General features: G+C 56.0%; 2 protein-coding genes across 6 annotated transcripts; both read right to left on the bottom strand.

Annotated features, from left to right (window-relative positions):
* Positions 1–212: 212 nt before the first annotated feature.
* Positions 213–5,940, bottom strand: MRPL38 (mitochondrial ribosomal protein L38). The gene is made up of 9 exons (XM_081161774.1): positions 5,767–5,940; positions 5,466–5,645; positions 3,567–3,701; positions 3,281–3,489; positions 2,466–2,538; positions 2,279–2,324; positions 1,163–1,321; positions 788–924; positions 213–590 (listed from the first exon to the last, which is right to left on the bottom strand). Exons 1-9 carry the CDS (start codon positions 5,831–5,833, stop codon positions 454–456), a joined length of 1,143 nt encoding a protein of 380 aa, XP_081017900.1. The 5' UTR covers positions 5,834–5,940; the 3' UTR covers positions 213–453.
* Positions 5,941–6,272: 332 nt separating this feature from the next.
* Positions 6,273–24,987, bottom strand: FBF1 (Fas binding factor 1). Of its 5 annotated transcripts, none has more exons than XM_081161771.1 (30): positions 24,859–24,987; positions 23,796–23,906; positions 23,185–23,212; positions 22,373–22,414; positions 21,270–21,363; positions 20,588–20,648; positions 19,992–20,042; positions 19,331–19,472; positions 18,750–18,827; positions 18,067–18,186; positions 17,585–17,723; positions 17,315–17,448; positions 16,646–16,745; positions 15,323–15,799; positions 14,952–15,050; positions 14,608–14,696; positions 14,365–14,423; positions 13,423–13,578; positions 13,196–13,296; positions 12,860–13,066; positions 12,077–12,184; positions 11,856–11,995; positions 11,651–11,769; positions 10,602–10,724; positions 10,330–10,515; positions 9,718–9,894; positions 9,492–9,629; positions 9,261–9,378; positions 8,210–8,328; positions 6,273–7,572 (listed from the first exon to the last, which is right to left on the bottom strand). In XM_081161771.1, the coding sequence occupies exons 2-30, from the start codon at positions 23,796–23,798 to the stop codon at positions 7,489–7,491; spliced, it is 3,492 nt and encodes a 1,163-aa protein (XP_081017897.1). In that variant the 5' UTR covers positions 23,799–23,906; positions 24,859–24,987; the 3' UTR covers positions 6,273–7,488. The 5 variants fall into 5 exon arrangements, with proteins under 5 accessions (XP_081017897.1, XP_081017898.1, XP_081017895.1 ...); XM_081161772.1 differs by having other exon boundaries at positions 15,323–15,796; positions 24,859–24,982; XM_081161769.1 differs by lacking the exon at positions 24,859–24,987 and having other exon boundaries at positions 23,185–23,214; positions 23,777–23,892.
* Positions 24,988–25,837: the final 850 nt, after the last annotated feature.

Raw genomic sequence — 25,837 nt, 5'->3', positions numbered from 1 at the left:
CAACGCTCAATGGGCACATCTCTTTCCAGAGGCCTGCTTTTCTTCTGGACCTGTCTTCAGCCACTGGATCGCAGAGCCTCCGACACCCATAGGAGGCAGATGTGAGGGGTTACCCCCCGGGGTGGGGGGCAGCCCTCTTTCCACCCATGAAGCAATACAACTCCACGGTGGGGGGGGGGGGTCTGGCTGCTCCCAGAACACAGACCTAGACCAGCTATAGCAGAAATCATCTTTATTCATGCACCACCCCTGCCACCACCCCTGGAGAGAGCCTCTTCATGCCTAGGCCCTGGGCCTGCTGGGAGGGCAACAGAGGGGCTGCCTCAGACAGGGCCCCAAACCCCACAGCTTGGCCCCAGGGACCTGTGTGTTTATGGTTAACTTCCTGCAGAGCCTGATAGAGTGGCCTGAGAGGTCCAGCCCACCCTCTGAGGTGGGTGGCAGTCTGGCCACTTAGTAGATGCCATAGGTGGGTTCATGACTGTCTCTGTACCGGTCCAGGTAGCGAAGGGGCTGCCGGTGGGGGAAGCGTTTCTGCTTGGGGTGGTAAGGGGGTGGCCGCACAAACTCGAACACGGGCTCCCGCATGTCTGCAGGAAGAGTGAGGATGTGGATGGCAACTGTGGCTGGCCTGAGCCCCTGTCTTGTCCCCAGGCTGGGGCTACCCAGCCAGCCCACCTGAGGAATGGCTGACTCCCTGTAACCAGGGAGACCTACTGGTCAGGCTGGGAGAGGTCTGTGGGCTCAGACCAGCCACCTCCCCTCCTCCAGCCCACTGTGCTCCTACCTAAAAGCTGGTGGAAGGTGTGGGTGACCGAGTCGTCCCAGCGGCACTGGAAGAAGGCCAGGCCAGCTGGAGTCATGGCTTCCTGGTGCTTCTTGTAGAAATCGAAAGTGTGGAAGGTCCGCTGGGCAAGCTGGTAGCTGGAAGACGGGGGAATGTGAGAGTGGGGAAGGGATACTAGAACCCACAGCCCACCCCCGCCCCACAGGCAATCCTGAGGAGCCCCTTAGGGCCTGCCTAGCACAACTACTGTCTGCCAGCCTAAGGTCATGAGTTAAGAGAGAGGCAAAGAGGACTGAGCAAGACTGACCACTGCTGGGAAGCTGGCCTGAGGCTGGGGTAGGAGGTGTGGGGGCATGTGTGTGGGGTGTCGATTACCAGGGCGAGGGCCGAGTATCCCCAGAGAAGTCGATTGGCTTCTCCTGCTTGAAGAGCAGGAAGGCAAAGCGGTGGAAGCCAGAGCCCCGGGCAGGGAAAGGGGGCAGGTAGGGACACGTCTCCTGTCCTTCGGCCACCCTGTTGCCAGGGATGTTGGTTCTGGTAGGAGGAAGAGTAATCCGTTAATTGCCACTGGACAGAGGTGGCAGCAGGAGCATCCCCACCATGTACTCACTAGAGGCTGAAACAATTCCGGGGGACACAGACGCTAAAAGGATGTTTACTTTATGACTGAGTAGGAGGTGGAGCTCTGTGAACCTCAGGGGCTCAGAGGCAGAGGGCTAGGGTCCCAGAGACAGTCAGGGTGAGAGCAAAGCCAAGCAGCTTGTTTGCTACGCCCTGGGGAGCCGGTGGGGCTGCCACAGCCATGCAGGCTGGAGACTATGATACCTGAGCTGCTTTTCTCTCCATTTCCCAAAGCTCTGGAATTTGTCAGTTTCTGCCCAACCTGGCACGGGGATGGCCACTGCACCCGCCTTAAAAGATAGCCCCAGAGGGTCCTGCTGCACAGGTTGGCAACTGCAGTTGAATAAAAATGACAGAAACCACCTCCCAATCACTGGCCTCGATTACCCAGAAGTCCCAAAGCTGCAGTCACCTGCTTGACTTCTGTCCCCTGGCCTGGTGCTCAGAGCCAAAAGCAACTGAGAAAACAAAAGGCAGGCCAACCTGAGCATATCACAGCTGCCAGAGGCCTTTCATGGTCCCTCTCCCATCTGGTTGTTACAGAGCCCCTCAGGGTGGTTAAGGAATGTGAGGCACCATCCTAGATTTACAGGTGATGAAATGAGTTCAGGGAGACCAGGAGGCCTGTAGGAGCAGCCGAGGTCCACTGCCTGCTTTTCTTCTGTACCTGTCTTCAGCCACTGGATCATAAGGCCCCTGACAATCTCAGGAAGCAGAGGTGAGGGGCCACCTCCAGGGGAGGGAGGTTAACCCAAACTCCCATTGTTAATCCACGGTGGAGCCAAGGCTGAGTGTAGCTCTTCCCAGGATGCCAGGGCCTCCCCACATGCCTGACCCACTCTGACCCACTGCCCTGCCCCAGGTACTCACACCAGCCAGTGGACATACTCGGCATCTGGCTCTAGCAGGTGTCCATCTGCACATAAACAGACCCACCGACTGAGGCCCATGAAAGGAGCTGGGGCTGGAGCTCTCCACCGGGCCCTTCCCTCAGCCCCCCAGGGCCCTGGCTCATGGGTGGTGAGGATGAGAGGCCCCGTGTACCCTAGACACCTACCCAAGTTGGTTAGTAGCAGTGTCCACATGGAGCCCTCCTCTGCCTCATAGGTCACCTGTGGTGCCTGGGCAGCCTGATAGGGAAAAAAAGAAGGAGCAGTCACCCCTACCAGGAACAGACAAGCTGTTATAAACAGACCTCCTTTCTGGAGAGCAGGAGTCTGAGGGAGCCCTGGAGAAGGGAGAGCCCACTCTGATCCAAACACCCTTGACAGCCCCTCTAGAGGCAGGCCAGCAAAGAGAAACTTATAGAAGGAACCATGCAGAGTTGCCTATCCCAAGAGCTGAACCACAGAAGGCCCACATGTCAATGAACAGGTGAGAAAGGCACTCTGAATACAGTGGGCCAGCCAAGATGGAGCTGCTTTTCTTTTCTTTTCTTTTTTGGTAATTATAATGGTGTTTACTAGGATATCAAAGAGATACTGAACAATAAAACTTTGGATCAGACCATGTAGATGCCACGCTTGTGCCCTTAACCACCATAAAAACCACCTCCAAAAATACTTTCAAAAAGGAACTGTTGCCCAACTAGCATGGCTCAGCGGTTGAGCACTGACCTATGATCCAAGAGATCAAGGTTTGATTCCTGGTCAGGGTACAGGCCTGGGTTGCAGGCTCCATCCTTGGTGGTGGGGGTGGGCGCATGCGGGAGGTGGCTGATCAATGATACACTATCACACTGATGCTTCTCTCTCTAAAAATCAATTTTTTTAAAAAAAGGAATTGTCTGTGGCTCTGCATGTGTGGCCCTGTGGTCCTGCAGTGGGACATGTCTGTGCACACAGGGCAAGAAGGGGCACAACCAGCAGTTACCTCCATTGGAGTGACCTCATTGCCGTAGTACACAGGCATCAAGTCATCCTCACCCACGGTGTAGGCCACGTGCAGGGGAACTCGGGGCACGAAGGTGGCACCATGGAACAGGTCTCGGTAGAGGCCATAGTACTCCGCCAGACGCTGCTTGTGGTAGGGGCCAGAGGTCCTCTCCCATTCAGCCTGCACAGCCTCCAGTGGAATGCACGCTGGGAAGGAATGATGCCATTTGGGAACCAGGGTGGGGGCAAGGACATGCCAGGGCCCTCTCCCCTGGGAGGCTTACCTGTGCGGAGGCGGGCAGCCCGCTCCTCCTCCACATTGGCCCTCAACTCCCGGAGGACCTGTTTCCGCTCCAGTAGCTGTTGGGTCCGACAGACCTTGGGTGGAGGCAGCCCAATGTCAATCTTGTCTTTGGGATCTAGGGAGGGAAGATGTGTTAGAGGAAGTGGGATCAATTCTTGGTAAAGCCACCTGTCCCTATCTAGTCCTCTCACTTGCCCTAGATCTGTTGCTAAAGCTTTCCCTTTAATTCACAAAACTAATACATACCATGTAGTCTGCTTCACAGACCTGAACAGGGTCCAGTTGCTAAGCAGAATGGATAAGTTTGAGGCTGCACTTTCTAGTTACCCTGTCTGTCTAGAACTAGGTCAAGGGAAATAGAGGCACATGTCTCCCAATTATGGTTGGGATCACCTTCAAGCCTGTTTACAGCCAGCCACAGATACACACCTGTGTCCTCAGTAGACTAGCTGAAGCTAAAAGGACTTAAAAAAGCACTTCTTGCCCTGGCCAGTGTACTCAGTGGTTAGTGTCAGCCCACGCACTGAAGGATCTTGGGTTAGATTCCCGGTCAAGGGCAGGTACCTGGGTTGCAGGTTCGAACCTCAGCCCGTCACAGCGAGTGCAGGAGGCAACCAATCGATGTCTCTCTCTCATATCCATGTTTTTCTCTGTCTCTTCCCCTCCCTTCCACTCTCTAAAAAACCAATGGAAAAAATATCCACGGGTGGGGATTAACAAGAAAAAAAACAAAATAAAACAAAAGAAGCACTTCTTATTTTAATGAACAAGCCATACAAGTCTCCTGGGAAATTGTTAAAATTCGGATTCTGATTCAGCAGGTCAGAGTGGGGCCTGAAACGGAATTTCTTTTTTCTTTTTTTAAAATTCTCACCTGAGAAATACTTTTTATTGATTTTAGAGGCAAGTGGGGGACAGAGGAGGGGGGGGGAGAAACGGGGAGGGGAAGATGGAAAGGAACATGGATTGGTTGTGCCCCGACCTGGGATTGAACCCCAAACCTGGGCATGTGCCACGACTGGGAATTGAACCCAAGGCTTTTCCCTGTACAGGATGATGCTCTAGCTGAGCTACACCGGCCAGGGCATGAAAACAGCTTTTCTAAGGAGCTCCTAGGTAATGCCTGTGCTGCTGGTCCCAAGACACACTTTGAGTAGCAAGGCCCTAGAGAACTTTCAACCCAACACCTTTTCCCATTTACACTAGACAATAACAATTAACACACACTGAACCCTTCTTAGGGGTGGATTAGGTTAGGATTTCCAATGGGCTGTGTCCTTTAACACTCGCAATTCTGTGGCTTAGACGTAATTATTTGATTTTATAGTTGAAGAAACTGAAGCTCAGGGAAGTCCCTCCTAAGAGGCCGACCCGGGTTTCAAGCAGGGCTGTAGAGATTCCCCGCCCGGGCCCTTAACCACCAGAAACACTGCCTGGGAAAGGCTTTCCAAAAGGGCGCACTGGTAAGTTGCTCAGGGGCCGCGTTCCCCAGCCACCCTGCCCGGGCCCTTCCATTTCTTTCCGCAGAGCACTGCACCCCACGCGGGGGCAAGGCCCCAGTGATGCTTAAGACGGCAGGGCCCGTCCTCAGGGGGCTCGCCCCCTGGGAGGCAGGCAGCGAAAGGAAAGTGCGCTGCGGGGCGGCAGGGCTCCCCGCCGGGTGTTCCAGGAGCACGGGGCGGCGCTGACTCGGAATGGGGGCGGTCAAGATCTTCGCAGAGATATCTCAAGTGGAACTCTAATAGTGGGGGAGGGACTTTTCCAAGCAAGGGACCAACGGGTGTGAAAAATCCCGGTGGGACAAAGCCGCCGACAGGGAGCAGGCTGGCCCCTCCCCCCGGGCTCCCGGAGGCCGCCGGCGGGGCCCCAAGGCCCGCACCTGACTCCACCCCGAAATGCTCCCGGTAGGTTCGCCACCAGTGCGGGGCCCGTGCCTCCTGCTCCGCTCGGCGCCGGTAGCGGTCGAAGCTGCGGTACTTCTCCAGCCGCTCCAGGTTGCTCACGTCGATGTCCTCGTTGGGCATCGGCCCCAGAGGCGGGGTCCGGCGGCTCAGCGCGGCTGCGGACAGACAGCGGGACGTCTCAGGCCGGCTGCGGCCCGGCCCCGTGGAGGCCGGGCGGGCGCAGGCTCGAGTCCCAGGGCTCGGGCTTAATGGGCACCACACCCCGAGACCCCTCACCCGACGTGCTGAGGCCCCGCCACCTCCGACTTCCGCCCAGTGCTGCTCGCCACATGGGTGCCGCCATCTTCCCTCAGGCCGGCGTTGCCCCGGCCTCTGGAACGCAGCTGAGGCGACTGGAATAGCGTTCGAGCGCGCCGCCGCGGCCCCGCCCCCGCCCGACTCCTTCCGGGAAGAGCTCGAGGTCCTTTCCCGCAGGCGGAAGCGGCTGGCTTCCCCGCCCCGGAAGTGCTGAGTGACGGGGCCGGGCTGCGAGCGGTTGGGGCTCCTACCCGCGGCCGGCCACCGGGCAGGCGGAGCTCCCTGAGCCTCGGTCCCGCTGCCCGCGGAGTGTGGCTTGCAGGCTTGAGGGTCCCAGGCCCGGCCAGCAAACGTTTGCGCCTCCCCCACGCACCAGGTATCGCCCCGCGCCTTAGGCACGTGCCCCCACCGGAAAATCGAACCCACCACCTTCTGGTGTATGGGACGGTGCTCCAGCCAACTGAGTCACGCTGGCCAGCGCTAGATCGATTTTTAAACGCACAAATCAATATTCTGTATTGTGGACACATACGTGCATACACAGTGAAATTGTAAAACAGGAAAGGGAAGGGCTATCTCTGAATCAAATAATGCAAGAAACGAACTGGCTGGATTAAAAATATATATAGCACTTTGATGGGTCCAACATGGTGTAAACTGTTGGTAAACAAGTAAGATCCCTCTGAAAGCTGTTCTGAGACAGACACACAAACTGCCTGTTCAAGGCCCACTCAGCTCTTCCTGCTCGAGGACATGTTCTTTCCATGGACGGTCATAAGCTCACCGAGAGAAGCCGCTTTACAAGTAACTGCAATTCCTACCCCTCTCCTCCTGGTACCCCTCCAGCCGGTCTTGGCCCAACCACAAGTGGAAATGTGCCCACCTTAGGGGACATCCTGGGTGCGTCCCTCAGGGTTCCCAGTGCTCCTACCCTCCCAGGGCAGAGGCCTGGCTCTGTCTTCATTCCCACCCAGTTGTGGCCTTGTGGTAGGTGAACACAAAAGCAGCCTTCCTGTCCTGTTCCCCACCCCTCCCTCCGCCAGCCTCTGGGGAGCCTGTGAGAAGCAGCCAGCAAAGCCAGTGTCCATGCCGAGCTAATCACTCGGGCTTTGGGTAAGCATGAAGGGCTAGCTGAGTCCCAAGAGCACGTCGGACTGTGAGAGAAAACCTGGCTGGGCACGGCACCCTTCCTGCCCCTGCATCCCCTACCTGTGGCCAGGAGGATAGGAGACCCTTCAAAACATGTGGTCTTACTCCACACACCCAGTAGGGAAGGGACCCTGTGCTGTCTCTGCTGGCCTTAGGCATCCCTTGAGAAGACACCCTGCCTCAGAAGAGGAGCAGGTGAAAAGATCCCCCAACCATCTGCCTGCAGAGGACGGGAGGGGTCCACAGAGCCCAGGTGGACCCTGGGGTCCCAGGTGGACATCTTCAGGGCGAGAGAACCAAAGCTGAGGCTGACAGTGTCTTGGGGCTGAGCCTCTCAGCACTGTCTCCCCAGAGGCCATTGTACCTCAAACCTTAGAGGCACGGGGACACCTGCAGCTTCAGCCACGGCTGGCGTGCTCAGAAGGAATGCCCCTGCACCCTGTCCACAGGCAGAGCTGTTATCAGGCCCTGGGCACCCCCTCCCTGGACTGGCAGCCAGTGGGCAGGAGAGAGTGTCAGGGTCGGAGTCTTCTGTTGAGGCAGCAGGGCCCTTCAGGCTGAGTGGGATGTCACATTGTAGGAGGCCTTCTTCAGGGTCTCCAGGAAGAACTGTTCATTCTCCAAGAAGTCTCGGTCCTGAAATGCAGAGCTGAGTGAGTAGTCACCCTCTGGCTCCCTCCTGTACCACTTTTGTGAACAGGGACATAGGCTCGAGGGACTGAGAGGGGGATCCCTAGGTGCTAGTGAGCCAGCCCTCACTCAGGGCCCCTCCCCATTTCCTCCCTCGCTCTGGGAAGCTGGAGGCTGAAGGAGGGACCTGGAGGGAGAAGTGAGACCAGGTCTCAGTCCTGGCAAGGCCACTTGCTAGCACATGACTGCACCTCTCTAAGCCTGTCTGTAAACTAGAGAGAACAGCATTATCTGCCTTGTAGAGCTGGGGAGGGCAGAGTTTCAGTACAGAGCCTGAAACACAGGAAATGCTCCGTGAGTGGGAACTGCTGTAACTACCATCACAGGCTTACTGTGAGGTTCCACTGGCATGATACAAGCAATGGCTTCGAACAGAATCTGGCCTACAGGGCAGGTCTCAGAGATGGTCACTAAGCAATGTGCACTTTTCTCCTCCAAGGGGTGGCTTCAGCCCTCCTCAGGGCCAGGATGTGCTCCTGTCTGACTGCCCTGAGCTGTCTGTCACCAGTGTGACCATGAAGACCCCTGGGATCAGGGGGAATGGCAGGCCTGGGTTGGGCCACCCCTGCTACGGGATGCTTACCTGCTCAGCTGTGTGCTTCAACAGCACCAGCTTGGCGTGGAGGAGTGAAGGGCCTAGGTTGGCTGGCGGCTGGCTGCCCTGAGGATTGGCGGGAACAGGAGCCACGATGGCTGAAAAAGCTGAGGAGGTCAGGGACCAAGTGTTGGTGGGAGGACAGGACGGCCACAGCCTGTCTCGCGGGGGCCTTCTTACCACTGTGGGTGGGTGCAGCCAGAACCAATCTTCTGGCACATCCACTAACTCTGAAAAGCTTTTGAAAATGCTCAGGGGATTTTACCTGGCAAGTCCAATTCTAGGACTTTATTCCAGGGAAATAATCAGAGGTGCAGAGATGTATGTACAAATATTTTTACTAATGTGCTCTTTATCTTAGTGACAAAAAAATCACTCAATAGAAAATAAAAAATATGGAACAGCCTCATAATGGAAACTTATGCTGATTAAAAATTATGGTTAAATGTTTACTGATACGAAAACATGCTCCATATGTATATTTCCAAGTAAAAAAAATCAAAGTACCAAACAATATATGAGATGTCAATTTTTTAAAACAATGTTTTCTATTGATTTTTAGAGAGAGAGGAAGGGAGAGGGATAGAGAAACATCGATGAGAGAGAATCATCGATTGGCTGCCTCCTGCACACCCCCTACTTGGGATTCAGCCCACAACCTGGGCATGTACCCTGATTGGGAATCAAACCAGTGAGCTCTTGGTTCATGGGTCAATGCTCAACCACTGAGCCACACCAGCCAGGCTCAATTTTGTTTTTAAAAACACACATGGCAGTCTAGAACGCTATGCACCAAAATGTTAAAGGTAGTTCTCTCTAGAAAGTGCGGCTGAGAGTAACTTTCAAAAAAAGTTTTTCTCCCTCCATTTTCAAATTTAATTTTCTATAATGAACATGCACTGCTTCTGTAAAAAAGTAGTAACAAGATAACTTTAAAACCCAGCTAGCCCCCTAACTTGAGTAGAGGGAGACATGGATCTGATGCTCCTGACATTGCCCCGCCCAGTGGTCAAAGTCCCATTCTTGTAGAGGCACTTACCACTTGGGCCAGAGGATGCCAGGCCCTGTGCCTTGGCAAACAGCCCCATGGGGCTGGAGGGCAGGTCCTGTCTGACTTGGTCCAGCTGCAGCCTCTGCTGGGCCAGATTCAGATGCTCCTGTTCCCCGTCCCCAGAGAGAAGGTCACGGCTGTGAGGGTGGGAGGCTGGAGGTGGGGGGGGGGTGTCAGTGGAGCTAGACTGGCAGGAGCCAGAGCTGAGAGGGGCCTTGCCTGGTGCATGTGTTGTTCCTGCTGCTGCAGCTGCTCCAGCTGCCGTCGCATCAGCTGTAGCCGGGTTTGCTGCTCCGACTGCACCCGCCGTGCCTCATGCAATGCCTGCTCTCCCTCCTGGTACTTCTCTGAGGCCACCTGCAGGCAGGCCACCAGGGTCAGCCAGGCTGGCTGAGGTCAGGACTGCCCGAGCCCCTGCCATGCCCCGAGCTGAGCTGCCTGGAACCTGGCTCATCCTCTCCACCTCCTCGGCTCGGCGCCTGATGCCTAGGGCGGCAGCGCTGACCCTCTCCTTCTCCAGCCGCAGCTCCTGCCGTTCCCGCTCCAGAGCCTCCCTCTCAGCCGCCAGCTGGTCCTCCTTGGCTCGGAGCTCACTTGCTCTGATCTTCAGCTCTGCCTGCTCCTGGAGATGGCAACGCTTCCACTGTATTGTCCTGAACTGGGCTCTGCTCAGGGTTCAAAGTGCCCCTAGCCTGCCTGCCTCGTGGCTGTGGCTCTACCTGACCCTGCCTCTGGGAGGGTGCGGTGGGATAGGGGGTCCCAGGATCAGTCAGACAGGCCTGGGGGGCCCATGTCTGGGTGCTACCCCTCACCCCTGGGCTCAACTTCTCTGAACCCCAGGTTCTTCATCTCTGGAGTATCTAAGTCATGGGGACATGATGAGGATTGAATGAGCAACATGTATAAAGCACCTAGGACAGTACAATGAAGCTATTATTATTCTATGATTATTGTGGTTTTAATTCTGATACTCTTGTTGTGCCTGTTGCTAAGCAGACCCATCCCGATGGAGGAGCAGACAGAGGACCAGGCAGGGCTGGCGGCTCTAGGGTCCTACCTTGGCCAGGCTGATGAGGGTGCCCTCCCGATGGGTGTCCACCTGCAGCACCCGCTCCACCTCTCGCTCAGCCCTCTCCTTACTCAGCTTCTGCTGTGCGTAGAACTCGGCCCACTCGGCTGCCAGGCGCCTCCGCTCCTCCCCACACTTGTGCATGACAGACTTCTGCTCCTCCAGCAAAGCACTCTGGGACAAGGGCACAAAGGCGAGGGGTGAGCATCCTTGGGAATAAGGGCAGGGACAGCAGCTGAATATGGTGTGGCTGGACTCACTTTGGCCCTCTCCAGCTCCTCCCGCTCCATGGCCATCTGCTGGGCCATGATCTTCCTCTGCTCCTCCAGGGCACGCTGTGTGGACTCCGCCTTGGACTGCTCAGCACTCATCCGCCAGCGTTCCTGATGCCGGTCAGGGCTGAGAATGAGCTCCCCCTGTGTGCTCCACCTGCCCCCAGTCAAGCCTGCCTGCTGTGCAAAGCCATCTGCACCTCCCACCTATGTCACAAACACCTCCTTTCCAGAGAGGTGCAAAATGAGGGACACCCGAGAAGGCTTAAGGGTCCAGCCACTGATTAACTGCACCAAGGCTTAATGGCTCAGGGACCTCTGCTGGGAGGCTCCAGAGGCAGCAGCATCTCTGGTCTCTGAATTACCAGTGAGCACTGGCCTTGCCTGCTTCCCAGCAACCAAGCAGGCAAAGCACAGGGTGAGAGTGACATTGCGCATGGCAGGGAACACAGGACACACACAGCATGAGGTTAGAAGCTGACTGGGCCTGGACCGAGGCAGGGGCTTAATAAAGTTACCAAATGAAGAACTGAATAAATATGGTCCATAATATAAAACTATCCATATCTACATGTTGATATGTCCACAGGACATACATGATATCATCGGTGGCTATCTCTAGCTAGTGAATAATTTCCATTTTTTCTTTATTGTTTCTGTAGTTTAATTTTTTCAGTGAAATGTATGTTATAACCTAGTAAAAAAAACAAAAGGTATTCTTTGAAGAATAGAGCTCACTCTTCTGTGTGAAAGATATGCAGGGAATTCAAAATGTGTCTGTTAGGCAAGAACATCTCTTCCAAGGTCACAGGCATCAGCTATTGTGACAGATTCAAGTGGCTGGAGAGAAAGTGGGACGTGCAGCTGATGGGCAGAGGGGCTCAGCTGCAGTGGGCGAGGGCACTTGCGGAGGTGGGCAGGAAAGGCAGGAGACATTTCAGAGGGAAGTCCTGAGGCCAGGAGGTGAGCTCAGAGTACTATGGACATTCCCTGGGGGCCGTAGGAGACAGGCCTTGCCTGGATGAAGGTGGCCTCACCTGCTCCAGCAGCCGGCTCTGCTCGTTCAGGCGGGCCTCCATCTTCCCGATGACCTCCTGGAGCCGGCTCCGCTCCTCTTCCATGTCCCGCTGTTGCAGGCCCAGCCTCTCCTGCAGTGCTAGGGGCGGCCCACAGGGCACTCACTGTCTGCCCACCTCCCACCAAGATGGGAGAGAAGGAAGGGATGCAAGGCCTATGCGGTACCTCGGAGCTGCTTGTCCTGCTGCCGGATGCCCAGCTCCCGCTCCTGGGTGGTGGTGAGGTGCGAGGCCTCCACACGGGAGGACAGCTCGTTCAGGCTGCTGGAGAACTTCTCCATCTGCTCAATGACGCCATTCAGGGACCTGGGGAGGATCTGGTCACCGTGGCCTGGGGACCGCAGCACCACCCCCTTGGAGTGGGTAGGGCCTGGACCAGACACATACCGAGTATGGGAGGTGGCACTGGTGACGGCATCAATCTCTCGGTCCTTCAGCAGCTTCAGCCGCTGCAGCTGTTCCTCATGGTCCTTGCGCATCTCCAGGATGGAGGCCCTACAGGGCCGTGGGGAGGGTGGACTGTGGGCAGCTTCCCGAGGGAGGAGCGTGTCTCTGGGTGCACTGCTCCCAGGCCTCCCCTCCTCCTCCTCCAGGCACTGCCTCAGCTTCCCTGGCTCTTCAGCCTTATCTGTCTTGGTGCCTTAATGCCACATCCACTATCTAAGGGGTAGATTCCTTCCGTTATTCAGCAAAGGACACTACACAGAGGAAAAGCAGGCACGTCTGGACTGAGTAGTGTTAAAAGGCTGGCTCTGCCCTCATCAGCCAGCTCCCTTAGGTACCTTTTCTTAGTTTTGCTCTAACCTAGAATGGCAACTATACCAGGCACCCAGCACAAACCACTTCCAGGGTCGATCCAGTAACTAGAGTTCCAGAAGGTGAGTGGATTGACCTGGGCTAAGTTAGCCCATGTGCTTGCTGCTGCCAGGCCCAGACAAACAACGTGGGCACTGTGGGTACCCCTTCCCACCTCTGTAGGGGCAGTGTTCCCCCCACTCATGGGTGGGATGGGTCAGTGTGCTGGCCTGGGTCTTTGCATGGAAGGAAAGGGGACAGGCCTCGGTTCAAAGGCTGCTGAGTCACAGTGTGGGGGTCTCATGGCAATCAGGTTGCCCTGGCTACCCTGGAAGCCTGCTCCCCTGCCAGCCTGGCCCTGGGCGGTGCCCTCACCGCTGCAGCTCCCGGAGCCGCTCCATCTCTTGGTCTTTCTCCTGCACTGCAGCTGCCAAACGCCGCTGGTGCTGGGCGGTGAGCTCGGCACGGGTCTGCTCAGCTTCCTGACAGTGTGACAGGTACTGGGCGGACAGCTCCGCATTCTCCCTCTGCAGCCGTTCTTCCCGTTGCTGGTAAGATGTTTCTAGCACCTTGATGCGGCTTCTGCCAACAAAACACCCAGCTGTGGGGCGCAGAAGGCGAGGGTGGCCACCCGAAGGGCCTCTTGGAACACATCAGCTGGGGCAGGCTATGAGCCTTGGGAAGCCCAGGAAGCCACAGGTGGAGGGGTACCTGTGAGCATTCTCGATGAGCTCCAGGTCAGCCTGGTGTCGCTGTTGCAAGCTCTCCAGCAGCAGCTTATGCTGGTCTCGCTCCAGCTCCAGCTTCCGCACCTGAGATAGCAAGATAGACAGCATGGAGGCAAGTCCCTTGGGCCCCCTGGGGAAGGCTTCCAGCCCTCACAGTGACACTTTCCCATTGCAACCCTGCACCCATAGTCAGCTGCCCCTGACCCTCACCTGGGCCTCCAGCTCTGCCAGCCGGGCTTGACTCTGCAGAAGCTCAGCCTGGAGCTGGGCAGTGCCACTCTGAAGCTGCACCTGAGCAGCCAGGAGCTGCTTCTGGTATCCTGTGCCCGGCAGCTTGCTCTGTGCCAGGGATTCCAGGAGTGGGGACTATAGGAGAGGGTGAGACATGTCCCAGGTTAGGGAGGGGCAGGGACTCAGCGGAGCACAGCTATCTCTGGGCCTCACAGGCCCTGCATCTGAGAAGGGGCTGCAGATGGGGTTAGGACCTGACACCTAGAGACCAAGGATGAGGCCCTAGAGCCACGTGGTCACCGCTCTCCCCACTCAGGTCTGGTTAGAATGAGTCTCCCTTCTTCCTCAGGACAGCATCCTCCCAACAGCAGTCCAGATTCCTGGACGAATGGCTGAGATCCAGCTGTCTTAACAATGACAAAAGCTTATGACACTGGCCCTTTCTGTCAGCTCTGAAGTCCAAATGTTGACAGCTACCCTGCTTTCTGCTGGCTGCCCACCAAGCCCCATCTCCAAAGGTGCTTCTGGGTTACCAGGGACATGATCCTGTGGGCCAGGCTCCCTAGTCCCAGGGGTCAGAAGTGACTCCCACACCTGGGAAACATGGAGGTGTGGAGGGAGGATGGCCACGATGGAGGAGGCTTTCTAGACAGAACAAGACACCTACAACCCTGCTTTCTGATTAGAGCATTCCCGGCTACCCTGCCTTGGCAGCACCTCTAAGTCCCTATTGGTATTGGCAAGTTAGCACCCAGCTCTGCCTGACAAGGCTCCAAGTGCAGGAAAGTACTGATGGGAGAGCCCGGGTACACTCTCTGATATCCTGGCAGACCATCAGGTCACACCACTGGTGTGGCCTCTGAGCACGGGAGAATTGCATCATGGGCCTGAGACCTATATCTAGTTGTCAGCCCTCCCTACCTGGACAGGCAGAGAAAGCCCTGTGGGTTCCTGGGAGCTCGGGAAACACATCGCAGGGTCTGAAAAATTGACAGCAGAGAACTGAACAGGAAGGAGGCCCATGAAGGCCCAAGGTCGCGCGCGCGTGCGTGTGTGTGTGTGTGTGTGTGTGTAGCGTCACTTGTCTTCTGGGAACCCCAAAGGAAGCCCAAAGTGCCTCTTTCTCACCCAGATTTTAACCCCCAAGCAAAGCAGAAAACAAACCAGTGCCAGAGAGGCCTCCAGGGGCTGTGTCCTTCTTTGAGTTGCCTGCATAGAGGGACAAGGCGGCTGGGTTCCAAGTCATGGGGGACCTGAGGACACAGGGATGGGGGTGGCAGGAAAGGAAAAGAGGTTCACATTACATCGACTGGAAAGGCCCCAGTGGCTGGCAGTTTAACAAAGTGAGACCTCAGGGAGTATAGTGGGGCCCAGGCTTCTGGAAACTCCTTAATCAGTGGGCCTGATGCGAGGTATCGAATACTATGTACCATCTGCCTAAGTCAGAGGAGGCCCGGTTTGGCGCCCAGTGTGCCTCTCTCCACCCTGGGCCCCAGCTGCAGACGTACCCCGAGGCGGCAGCCTCGGCAGGCGGCTTCTGTGCTGCTGGTCCTGAGGTCCCTCCTGCACCTGCATGCTCAAGCCCTTGAGGACTAGCCACAGGTTGGCTGAGGAAGTAAACGTTCAAGTGAAGGTGGTAGGGGTCCAGGTCAGGCTGGACGAAGACAGGACAAGGCCCCAGCGTGAGGCTGTGAGGCTGTTCCTCTTCCTGCCTCCCCTTGGCCTCCTCCTGTTCCCACCATCCCATCCTGGCAATTTTCCCAAGTCTGAGCCCTCTGCATCATCCAGAGGAAGAGGAGCTCAGGGAAGAGGTGGCACTCCCTATACCCACACCCTGCCCCATTCTCCCTCCACTAGAGACGGCAGCCCGCACCAGTACCTGCTGGAAGGGGGTCGGCCCCTGGCCCCCACCGAGTTCTGGCCCTTAGAAGTGGCAGCACGCTCTTCTCTGGTCAGATCTCGGGACTTCTTCAGAGACAAGGCATGGCTCAGCCAGTCCTCCTCCCCCTCCTCAGATGCTCCTAGCTGGGAAAGCTGGCTGGCTCTGGCAGGAGAACCTGCACCCTTGGGGGGTGCCTCTGCCCCCAAGGAGGAGGGCAGCCCAGTGGGGACAGAGTGCCGGCCTGGAGCAGAGTGCTGGCTCTCCTGATGGGGCACAGAGGGTGTGGACAGTGCCGAACCTCCCCTCTGAGGCTCTCTGGTGGGAGGGGGAGGGAGCAGGTCCTCATCTTCCTCCCTGAGGCCCAGCCAGTCCGCTCCGCCCTTCCTGGGGTGGGTGGGGCTGGTTGTTGCTGGGGTGCTCTGCTTGGAACCTGGTTCTCCCTTGAGGTCCATGCCACCTTCTGCTGAGAACCTACTTCAAGACAAAGAGGAGGGGGTCTAGGACAGGGCAACCAGCCTGTCCCAAGAACCTCTGACCAGTTTCCCTTTCCACTGCTGGGGGGGGGGGGGGGGTGTGTGATTGCAAGGCCCACACCAAGGAGGCCCGGTTCCCCCGGGCTCAGCACAGCCAGCCCTGGAAACACAGCGCCTGCACCAGTTCAGGAGGCAGAGCAGTGGCGGCGAGCACTGTTGGTAAAACACCATGAAAAAGACATCTTGAAACATCTTGAAACCCATCATGTGAACTGGGGACAGTTCCATGTGCAGTGAACAGAACCAAAGGACAACCACAGGCACATGTGTCCAGAGGAAATCAGCTGGATCAAGTGGTTTTCCGGCAACAGTCATCTTGCTACCGGTTCCTTTATCGGCCACTGCCCATGTCCTACTGGCCGGTGTAGCAGGGGTTGGAAAGCATTGGCATATGCAGGGGTTATTTAGAAAGAAAGGCCAATACAGCCAACATGGCATGTTAACAACTGCTGCGTCTCGGCGAAGGGCAGGAGGGAATTCTCTGTACTGTTGTTACAACTTTGCTGTCAGTTTGAAATTATTTCAAAATATAGAGTTTAAAATATATACTGGGAGAAAAATCCCAAGTTGAGATAATTCTCTCCCTTCCGAGGAGGCGGGGAGCGGAACCGGGGAGTCTAACTTGGCCCACACAGGGGGGACTGGGCAACCTCTCTTCCTCCAGCACTGCAGAGCCTAGAGCCTGCGCAGCGGGGCCTCCAAACCGGACTGTCGGTGGGATGGGGCGAGGCTACCCGTTTCCAGTGGGCAGCCTGTGGGAGGCCAAGCTCCCTGTAGGCCCGCTTACCTGCCTGCCTGCCGGCGGGACTGCCGGCCCTCAGAGGAGGCCACGGTGGGCTGATAGGCCCCAAAGGTGAAGCCCTCATTGCCCCAGGGATCTTCTTTGTCTGTGGATGAAGGAGCCTGTGATCCAGGGTAGGGGAGTCGAACCCTGTCGTGGCTACAGAGCTGTTTAAAGACAGCTGAATGGGCAGCATGGTGTGTGAAGCGTGGGCAGGTGAAGCTGCTCTGGAAGAGGCGGGCGGGGGCTGGGTGTCAGCCCCATGTCTCCAACCCCAGCACTCAGAGATCCTTGGGGAGCTGCTAAAATGCACTAGTGGGCCCTGCCCAGCACCCTTTGGGGTGGCCATGAGCTGCGTGTGACAAGAACAAGTCCACAGATGGCCCTGGGCCGACGCCGAGAAACACGGCAGTGGCTTTCACACTGCGAGTTGCTACCTATTAGCAGATGGAAACACCAACTTAATGTGTTGCAACCAATGTATTTATAAATCAAATAGCATGTAAATAAAAAGCAGCAGTATGGAACATGGTAATTATTGTCATGCCACTTGTCTCGGTTATAAACGTGCATTGTGTGTGCATCATGATGTAAAGCTTAGTTCTTATTATGGGTTGTGGTAGAAACCTGCTCTGGGGATTCCCACCCCCCTCCCTACCCCGCAAGCTCCCTCACCCTGTGGCCTCCGGTACTTCCTGTCCAGCTTGAAGTCTAGGTGCTCGCCAGTGCCCAGACGAGCCAGGTGTTTGGCGGCAGTGCCTCGACCCAGCAGCTCATCCAGCTTGGAGCGAGCAGGGCGGGGCGCTTCCCTGTAGGACAGGACACAGGGCTGCTACATATGAATACGAGGGGCTCCTGGGGCCCATTCTATATCCACCCCCTGGCTTCTCCCCAGACTTGAAGCAGCAGCCTGGCCAGGGACTCTCCCCTCTTAAGGATGCTTACTGGTCTCCTGTCTGCCTCTTCTCTGCTTTGGGGCTATCTCCAAACCCCAGGGTGGCCATGAGGTCATCCTCATCATCAAAAAGAGATTCTTCTTTCTTTCGGACAGGGGTGTCCCCAGGGGTTAGAGGAATGGAGGGGCCTAGGAGATAGAACACAGGGCACAATGCTCATAGCCATCCAGCCCTCAACTGTGATGCTGTGATGGGTTGAGAGAAGCATTTCCCTGCAACCCTGATCTTTGGATGGGGCGGCAGGCATCAAACATGTGTGGTCCCTCCACAGGACCTGACCCCACCCCAACCCCAACCCACTCCCAGGCTCCCCGCCCCCCACCCTGTTCTTAAGAGATGAATGATCTCTTGATCCCAAATCTCAGTCCTGCGACCCTGCCTGGAGGGTCTCTGGCTCTGCACTGGGAAGTTCAGTGAGCGGGATGCCCAGGGCATCTTCCCGGGGACAAGACACAAGCCCGCCCTCCCTACCTTGATCTCTGGCTGGGGCTGGGCTCTTTCCGAAAGCCTCTTTGCTCTCTGTCCCAGGCAGCGTCTTGGTGATTCCTTCCTCGTCGTCGGAGAGAAGTCCTGCCAATGGGTCTTCCAAGTCTCGTGGGCAGAGGGAAAGCACAGGTCAGACTGTGCACTCGCTCCAGGAAAGCCCTGCACTGCGTTGAGGGGCTGCTAGGTTATTACTTTTCTCCTAGCTGCACTGATACAGAACAAGCCCCTCAGCATCTGGACACAGACCAGGCTCTGCACGGGGACAGGGAGTGGGACAGTGCCCCTGGGCCTGTGGTCCAGTGTGACTGTGCCAGGCTTGCCAGTGGCCACAGACTCTGCTGCTGGCACAGCCTTCTGGAAATGTCCCCAGACATTGGAAGAGAAATCAAACATCTGTGCATTCACAAAGGGAAAGGAACCTTTCCTATACTTTATAAAATCTTCAGTTTGATGTCTGGCTTCAAAGTTCTTGCAAATAAGTTCCCCAAATACTGAGGTGAATACACATAATTCGTCCCTCCCTGGGTTCACAAGGAACTAAATCAGTGGCACCGGATGCCTGCTTCTTGTCTGATACACACAGCGACTCGGGCCAGTGAGCGCTGCCAAGGCTACTCCTCTCCCCAAACTAGAGTGTCCCAGAAGCAGGACTGGAAGGCCTGTGGTACCTTCAAAAGAAAACTTCTTGTACCGATGCCCGAAGCTGCCGGGAGGGGGAGAGGGCTTCTTGGTGGGAATGGCATCCCCTGCAGAAAGCAAAGAAGGCAAGGTCACGGCCTGGGCCCTTGCTGGCTGAGGTTCTTCCACAGAATGACTTGGGTGCAGGATGCATGCACTTCTTCCAGATGGAGCTGAGGGACTGTGGCTGTGGACATGCCCCTGGGATGTGTCTGCACTTCCCCAGATCTCACACAGGCTTTTGACAGGGAAACGTGGTCTGGAAGCTACCTGCTCCCTAGTCACAAGCACTCTAGTGACATGGACTTGGGAGATGCACAGGTTACCATAAAAGTCTCCAATTTACTTAAATGGCTTCTCCACGAGCTGCCATGTTGGAATCAGAGGGACTGGACAGCTCCAGGAAGGCAGCTGTACTTGTCCCCCTCCCCCACCATAAATGCTCATACACAATTAGCTCTTGGCCTCTCCACCCCAAGCAGAGAAAACCCACAAGACAGGAAAGCTTCCTTCTAAGCACCTTCCATGTCCCCAAAGCCTCTCTAGATCTGAGGAGCTATGTCTTACTCGCCTTTCTCACTAGCTGTTAACACTCCAGCAGATTTGGGGTTGCTAGGAAGCTCTTCTTTCCCAGAACCCTTTGCAGCACTTCTGCTAGAGGCTAGATGAGACTTCTTCAGACCTAAGAGATCCGCATCCATGTCGTCCAGGTCCTGGAAAAGGGGGAGGAGGGAGGGATCCCACAGGTGCTCAGCTGTGGTTGCTAAGTGACTCCATGCTCCAAGCACTGAGAGATTAGTCTTCAGAATTTATGTCTTAAATTCCATTGTCAAGATCAGCTTGGGTCTTGATCTGATCAGAGGACAGCTCTACTGCAGGGGACTTGGCAGGGCAATGGGGAGAGATGTGCAGAAAAAGGAGATAGTCTCCCTATCTTTCCCGCCAGGTGGTGGGGTGTGGAGGGATGTAGCTGGGTGAGACTTTGGATGGGAGCTGGCCCCATGTCCCCAGAGGCCTGGCCCATGTGTCTCTGGGTGGGAGAATCTCCATAAACCAGAGATCCATCCCTGGAGGGGCCGATGGCAATAGCTCACAGATGAGCTCCACTCCTGCCCTCGGAAGGGCTCAAAGTGCAATCTTGAAAGGGACAGACTAGGGAGAATGAGGGCGTAGCAAGAAATTCCGTTCCCAACCCCGCCCCCCGGCCCAGGACTAGCAAGCTGCTCCAGTACCTTCATGGTCTGGAGCAGGGCCTGTGGGTCTGCATCCGAGACATCTGAAACCTAAGTTCACCAGAGGGAAGGACGTGTGTTAGTCAAGGCCCTTCAAGCCCAGGGCCCTCACCCCTAGTGGCCCTGCTTCTGTTAGGGCAGGGGCGAGCCTGGGCAATGGGGCATGAACAGGAGCGTCCTGCCCTCATGTGGCGCTTGTGTGTCGTTTGAAATGGAACCTGCCCAGGTGTGGAGACCCAGAAAGTGCTGCTGCTTTTGCTCCTCCCCACCAGGAAGACCATTCCCAGCACAGGACTCAGACCCTGCCACTGAGCAGGTGATTCGACACAGTGGAGTTTAATATAGGAGCCAGTTCGAAGGTGCAACACTCAGGGCCACAGCAGCTGCCAGGAGCACCACCTCCTGGGTCATCCCACTGGTGGGAAGGAAGGGAATGTTGCTTCGGAAACTCGGAAGCCCTGGGGATTCTCTGGCTTGTGAACAAGCTGGCTTTCAGGGCCTTCTGAACCATTCTGTAAGCAGCCCCTCCGTTTCCCATCTCACTGTTTCCCGGAGTAAGTAGAGAGGGTAGGGAGTAGGCACCAGACCAGGCTCACCTCGGCTTCAGCTCCTGCCAGGCCTGCCGTGGTGCCGAAGGCATCGGTTTCCAGGAGGGACCTGCAAAGGGGCGGAATGAGCACTGCCCGCGTCCCCAGGACGCCAGGTGACTGGGAAAAGAACAGCTTAGAGTCCAGGTGAACTTGGAGAGCCGCTCTTCCCTGGGGAACAGAGCTGCTGAAAGGAAGTTCACAGGCTACCTAATGCAGTGAATTTTAACTTCTTAAAAAAGGAGTAGGGACTCTTTAAAACCAAACTGTTAAACAACAGGTGAGAGAGAGAAGCAGACACACTGCGGCTAAAATGAAGGTGGGGTGGGAAACTCAAAGCTCCTCACTATGGCTCAACTGTCAGGAGAACCTCAGAACAAACAACCTGACAATCACCAAACCAGGGCAAGCCTCTTAGTCCGAAGATAAGGAAATTGAGGCCCAGAGAAGTTCAGGGATTGCCCAAGGTCACACAGTAAGCAGCAGGCACAGGCCTACAAGCCAGGACTTCCGACCTCCAGTTCCGTTTTCTTTCCACTCCCAAAGTCTTCTTCCCCGACCAAGAGCTGAGGGGGGAGGATGAGATGGCTGACACTGAAGGGTGGCACATGTTAAGTTGCAAGCAGAGGACAGGGAGGTAGAGCATCTGGACGGAACCGGGTCATGGCTGCCCAACCAGTCCTGTGCTTACTTGGTTCTAGCCCTTGCAGAAGGGAGTGTCTGGGCTATGCCCGTCTTATCTCTGGCTCGTGAAGCTAGTTTCACAGGCTTCTCAGGCAGCATCACTGGAAAAGAGAGAACAGGAAAGATGTTGCTGGGCTCAGAGACCTAGAGTGACCACAAAAAGGGCTGTGAGCTCCCAGGCTGTCTCCCAGGCCTCTCGACGGCGAGAAGGGCCGTCTGCAGGAAGGAGGTGGCCCCACAGGTGGGCTCTGATGTTATTCCCTGAAAAACCTGAATGGGGACGGGGTGGTCTATTTCTAAGCAGGAGGTGAAGCCTAAATGCCAACTGGTGACAAGTGAAGAACCCATGCCCACCCCACCCCACGGAAATGCAGGCAGAACAATATACTTCCAGGGTCCAAGGCTGCCGGGATGCTCGTAACAGCATCATTCCTAACAGCTTGGGCAAAATGTGGAACCAGCCAAATAGCCATCGGCTAATGAACGAACAAAGAAAACATGGCACATCCACGCAATGGAACGTTGCCCAGCCATGGAAAGAGACCTTGAAAACCTTGTGGTAAATGAAAAAAATCAGATGCAAAAGCCACATACTGTACAATTCCATTTAATATGAAATGTCCAGAGGAGGCAAATCCATGGAGAAAGAAAGTAGATCGGTGGTTGCCTAGGGTTGGGGGCGGGGGGAGAGTGGGGATTGACTGCTAACGGGCATGAGTTTCTTTACAGGGTGATGAAAACATTCTGGAATTAGACTGTGGTAATGGTTGTACAACTTTGTGAATACACTAAAAGCCATCGAAATGTACACTTCAAAAGAACAAATTTTATGTGAATTATATCTCAATTATAAAAAAAAGAAGAGCCCTAGTCGGTGTGGCTCAGTTGGTTGGAGTGTTGCCCCGTACACCAGAAGGTGGTGGGTTCGATTCCCAGTCAGGGCACATGCCCAGGTTGTGGGTTCAATCCCTGGTCAGGGTGCATGCGCAAGGCAACCAACTGATATTTCTCTCTCTCTTCCTTCCTTCTCTAAAAATTAATAAAATATTAAAAAAATTTTAAAAACAAAAAACAAGCCTAAATCAGGGAATTCTGGGAAGGGGTACTTACTCTCATCCCCCAGGAGGTCTTCAAGGACGTCATCAATGGAGTCTGGAACAGAAAGAGTGGCAGCACTTCAGGAGGAAAGCATGGTCCTACAGCCATGGGTATTGAGCCCTCACCCCAGGATCTCAGGGCTCTCAGACCTCGGATCTTAGGCTTAGCTCTCTCTTCATTGGCCACGAGATGCTTTCTAACTCTCTGGCAACAAGTCCCATGACCTTGTTGAAAGACCCCAGGGGAAAAATTCAACCTTCTTGAAGATGGTGAAGATTTTTAGCAGAACCTATGTTCTATGTGACACACTGCCAACAAGCCAGTCTTTTAGGCTCTGAACAAAGCCCAGTGCGTGTCTCTGGGAAAAGTGTCAGGGATTTCTAGGCACACACAAACTTCTTTCATACCGACAGCCTCCTATAACCCTTCCACCCAAGACCCCCAGAACTGGTCTGGAGGCACACACGCCTCCTTGGCCACTTTTCCATGGGGTACGCGGGAACCCAAGTGCGAGTGAGTGAATTAGTTTTCACATCTAGCCCAAGTGCCTTCACCACCCTTAACCCCAACCGAGTCCTTCTGGATCTTCTAGATACAGAGCTCAGCGAGAAGGACTTTTCTCCAAATCCCATTCCTTGTTTATTTCTGGATTACTCTAAGGGCCAATGAGGCAACATTAGGAATCCCCTAAAAGACGAAAGCCACAATGGAATTATGGGGAAACCACCAGGAACATTCAGACACAGACACATGTAAGTTACTTTTGGACCCAAGGTGGGGGAATTATTTTTGGCTTATGGGTGATGTTCCATCTCTCCACTCACCTTTCAACCCTTTCTTGGTCTTTGATGCCTAAAATGGGAAAAACAAATCACTTTAACGAAATCATACAAACAGTAATGTGCGTTGAAACCGAGAATGCAGAATCAACTGCTCTGCCTTTTGCCAAGTCACCACAGGGAAAAGGAGCACGGATGGCACTTAGAGATGTGAGCCCTTTATGCTCTCTGAGATTCATCAGGATAGACTCATTCAAAGCATGGAAACAGCCCCTACTAACCAGCCAGGGGTGCCACTGTGGGTGCCGCCCCCCACCCATGCGAAGAAGTCTCTCCTTTTGCCTGAATTCTAGAAGCGACACACAAACCCTCCCGGCCGGGACTCAATGTGACTGGGAACATTATTCCTCTATCCCGTATCCCCGACTCGATACCAGCAACAGACTTAAAACTGCTTCCAACTGTAGGTTCAGAGGCTCAGAAGAAATGCTGGCTCATTGCTTAAGGGGAAGTTCCATGTCACTCCTGTCCAGGGACCAATCCCGGTCCTGGGGTCCTGGTCACGAACCCCCCCCCCCAGTCCTCCATGCCCTGGCGATCTTGGGCGAAGAGGGCAGGTTCCCATTTCCACACATCTCCCGCTGCATTCTGCCTACCATCTCAAGGCTCTGGGCACTGCTTGCGGCTCCTTCACCGCGCTGGCCAGCTCATCTGGGGTCTGCCCACCCCAGGCTCAGGCTCAGGCTCAGGCTCAGGCTCAGGCTCCCCTAAGGAAGAAAATTGTAAGTGGTTGCTGAAAACCTTTAACCATGCTTAGGTCCCAGGCCCATCAAAGCTTCTCCCACTGCACCTGCCAAGAGGTTGAAACCTCCTTTCATAAAAGAACCGTTCCTTGGGGGGGAAGCGACTCAGACGCTGAAGTGCCCCGAGCGACCCAAGGAGCCTCCCGAGGCCTGCTTAGTGCCGAGCTCCGCGTCCCTGGCCCGAAAGGGGGCGCTGAGGCGGCGGGCGCCCCTCTCGGGAAGGAGGTGGGCGGGTGCGGGTGCGGGGCGCCCAGGCCGCAGCCCGACTACTGCCCGGGGCGCGCTCCGCACACCCAGCCGTGCGCGTGCGGGTTACTCCCCGCCAGGGCCGGTTTTCACGGGCCGTGGAAATCCTGTCTTTCACACTAACTATAAATCCAGCTCGCCCCGTTCACAGACGACTGTTTTCTTCAGAGTTTTCCTCCCGCCGCCCCCGCCCCGCGCCCCGCGAAGCGACCTCGGGCGGCCGCGGGAGGAAGGAGGGGGAGGGGTCATCCCCGTCTCTCGGGTGTCGGCCCGTCGTGTTTCTTGCCTGCAGAGTTTACCTGGGGTTACCCGCGGGGGCCGCTCTGGAGGCCCGTGTCTCTCTCCCCGGAGCGGCAGCTCTCACACCTACGGGCGCGGACGCGCGCGGTCTCAGCGCTGCCGGGCGCTGCCGGGCGCTGCCGGGCATCTCCCGCGGCTCGGCGCCCGCACGTCTAACGGAGGCGCGCGAAAGCCCCAGGGCCACAGGCGCCGCCCAGTCGCCGCAGCCGCTCCGCCGACTCCGCGCCAGTTTAAACTCTCGAGCCCGCCCCTCCGCGAGGGTCCTCCCGCGGACACCGCCTCGGTCCCGGGACTCCGCGCGCCCGGCACATCTCGACCCCCGCGCAGCCCGCGATCCTCCCAGCCCCTGAAGTCCCCCGGGGTTACGCACCCTTCACTTCGGAGGCGCTGCCGCTGGGAACTGTCCGAGCCATAGTCGCTGGTCCGGGCCCAGCTGGGCCAGGACTCCGGCTTGGGCGCCCTGTGGACGCCAATCTCTTAGTCGCCAGGTCTCCGAAAGAAAGGCGAGGCGCGAGGCATCCTGGGAGTTGTAGTCCGAGGCCCGCTCACCTGTCGGGACCAAGGGAACAGGGGACGCCACGATGAACTACATTTCCCAGGGTGCCTCGCCGCGGCCGTTAGTCGGAACCCGGCCTCCGTTCGCGACTCCGCCCGTTGCTAGGAGCTGCCTCGACGCCGCTTTGGGACGAGGGCTCCGGGCTCCAAGGCCAGTGCACCCCGGCTGCAAGGCCGAGCCCCGTTCAGAGGGCCGCGTGGTGACGGGGAGCGCGTGAGACTTGTGTTACGATTGGAAGATGGACGTGTCAAACCATAATTAGGTACTTATCCCACATTCCAAAGCTTAGGGAAGTGGCCTCGACCTAACTGTTCAAATACGCAAATCAAAGGCGCAAAGCCCGAATGAAACCCCACAGCACCCCCAATAAAGACACGTAACACTTTTTTGTGCTAATTACAGATTTTATTAAGGGTCTTTGAATTTTACAGCGGAAAAAGGGGCTAGTGGTTTGTCTTGCCGGCAGGCCCAGCGCTGCTGGCGGCCCCCCCGCTGTGCAGCCGTGATTGACGTGCTGGGGCCCCTGCACCGTCGGCACTCCCGCCCGCACTGACGGTCCCGCGGGGCTGGGTGACAACGAAAAGTAAGTGCAAACCCAAACCACAGCAGTGAAAGAGAAAAGGTAGCAAAGTAATTATACACTCCAGAGGATACAAGTCCACAGCAATTGTAAGTAAAATGGTGTTTACAAAGCAGTAGCCAGCAGTCTTTGTATTATGTGGAAGAGCTCACATTTGGTACCTAATTTATGAAACAGTCAACAGTATCGTGGCAAAACAACTTATTTTGTTTC

The sequence above is a fragment of the Miniopterus schreibersii genome (genome assembly GCF_964146895.1).
Source record: "Miniopterus schreibersii genome assembly, chromosome: 16".
Taxonomy (NCBI): Eukaryota; Metazoa; Chordata; class Mammalia; order Chiroptera; family Miniopteridae; genus Miniopterus; species Miniopterus schreibersii.
The sequence above is the reverse complement of the archived record's forward strand: the minus strand, read 5'-3'. Positions and strand labels throughout refer to the sequence as shown.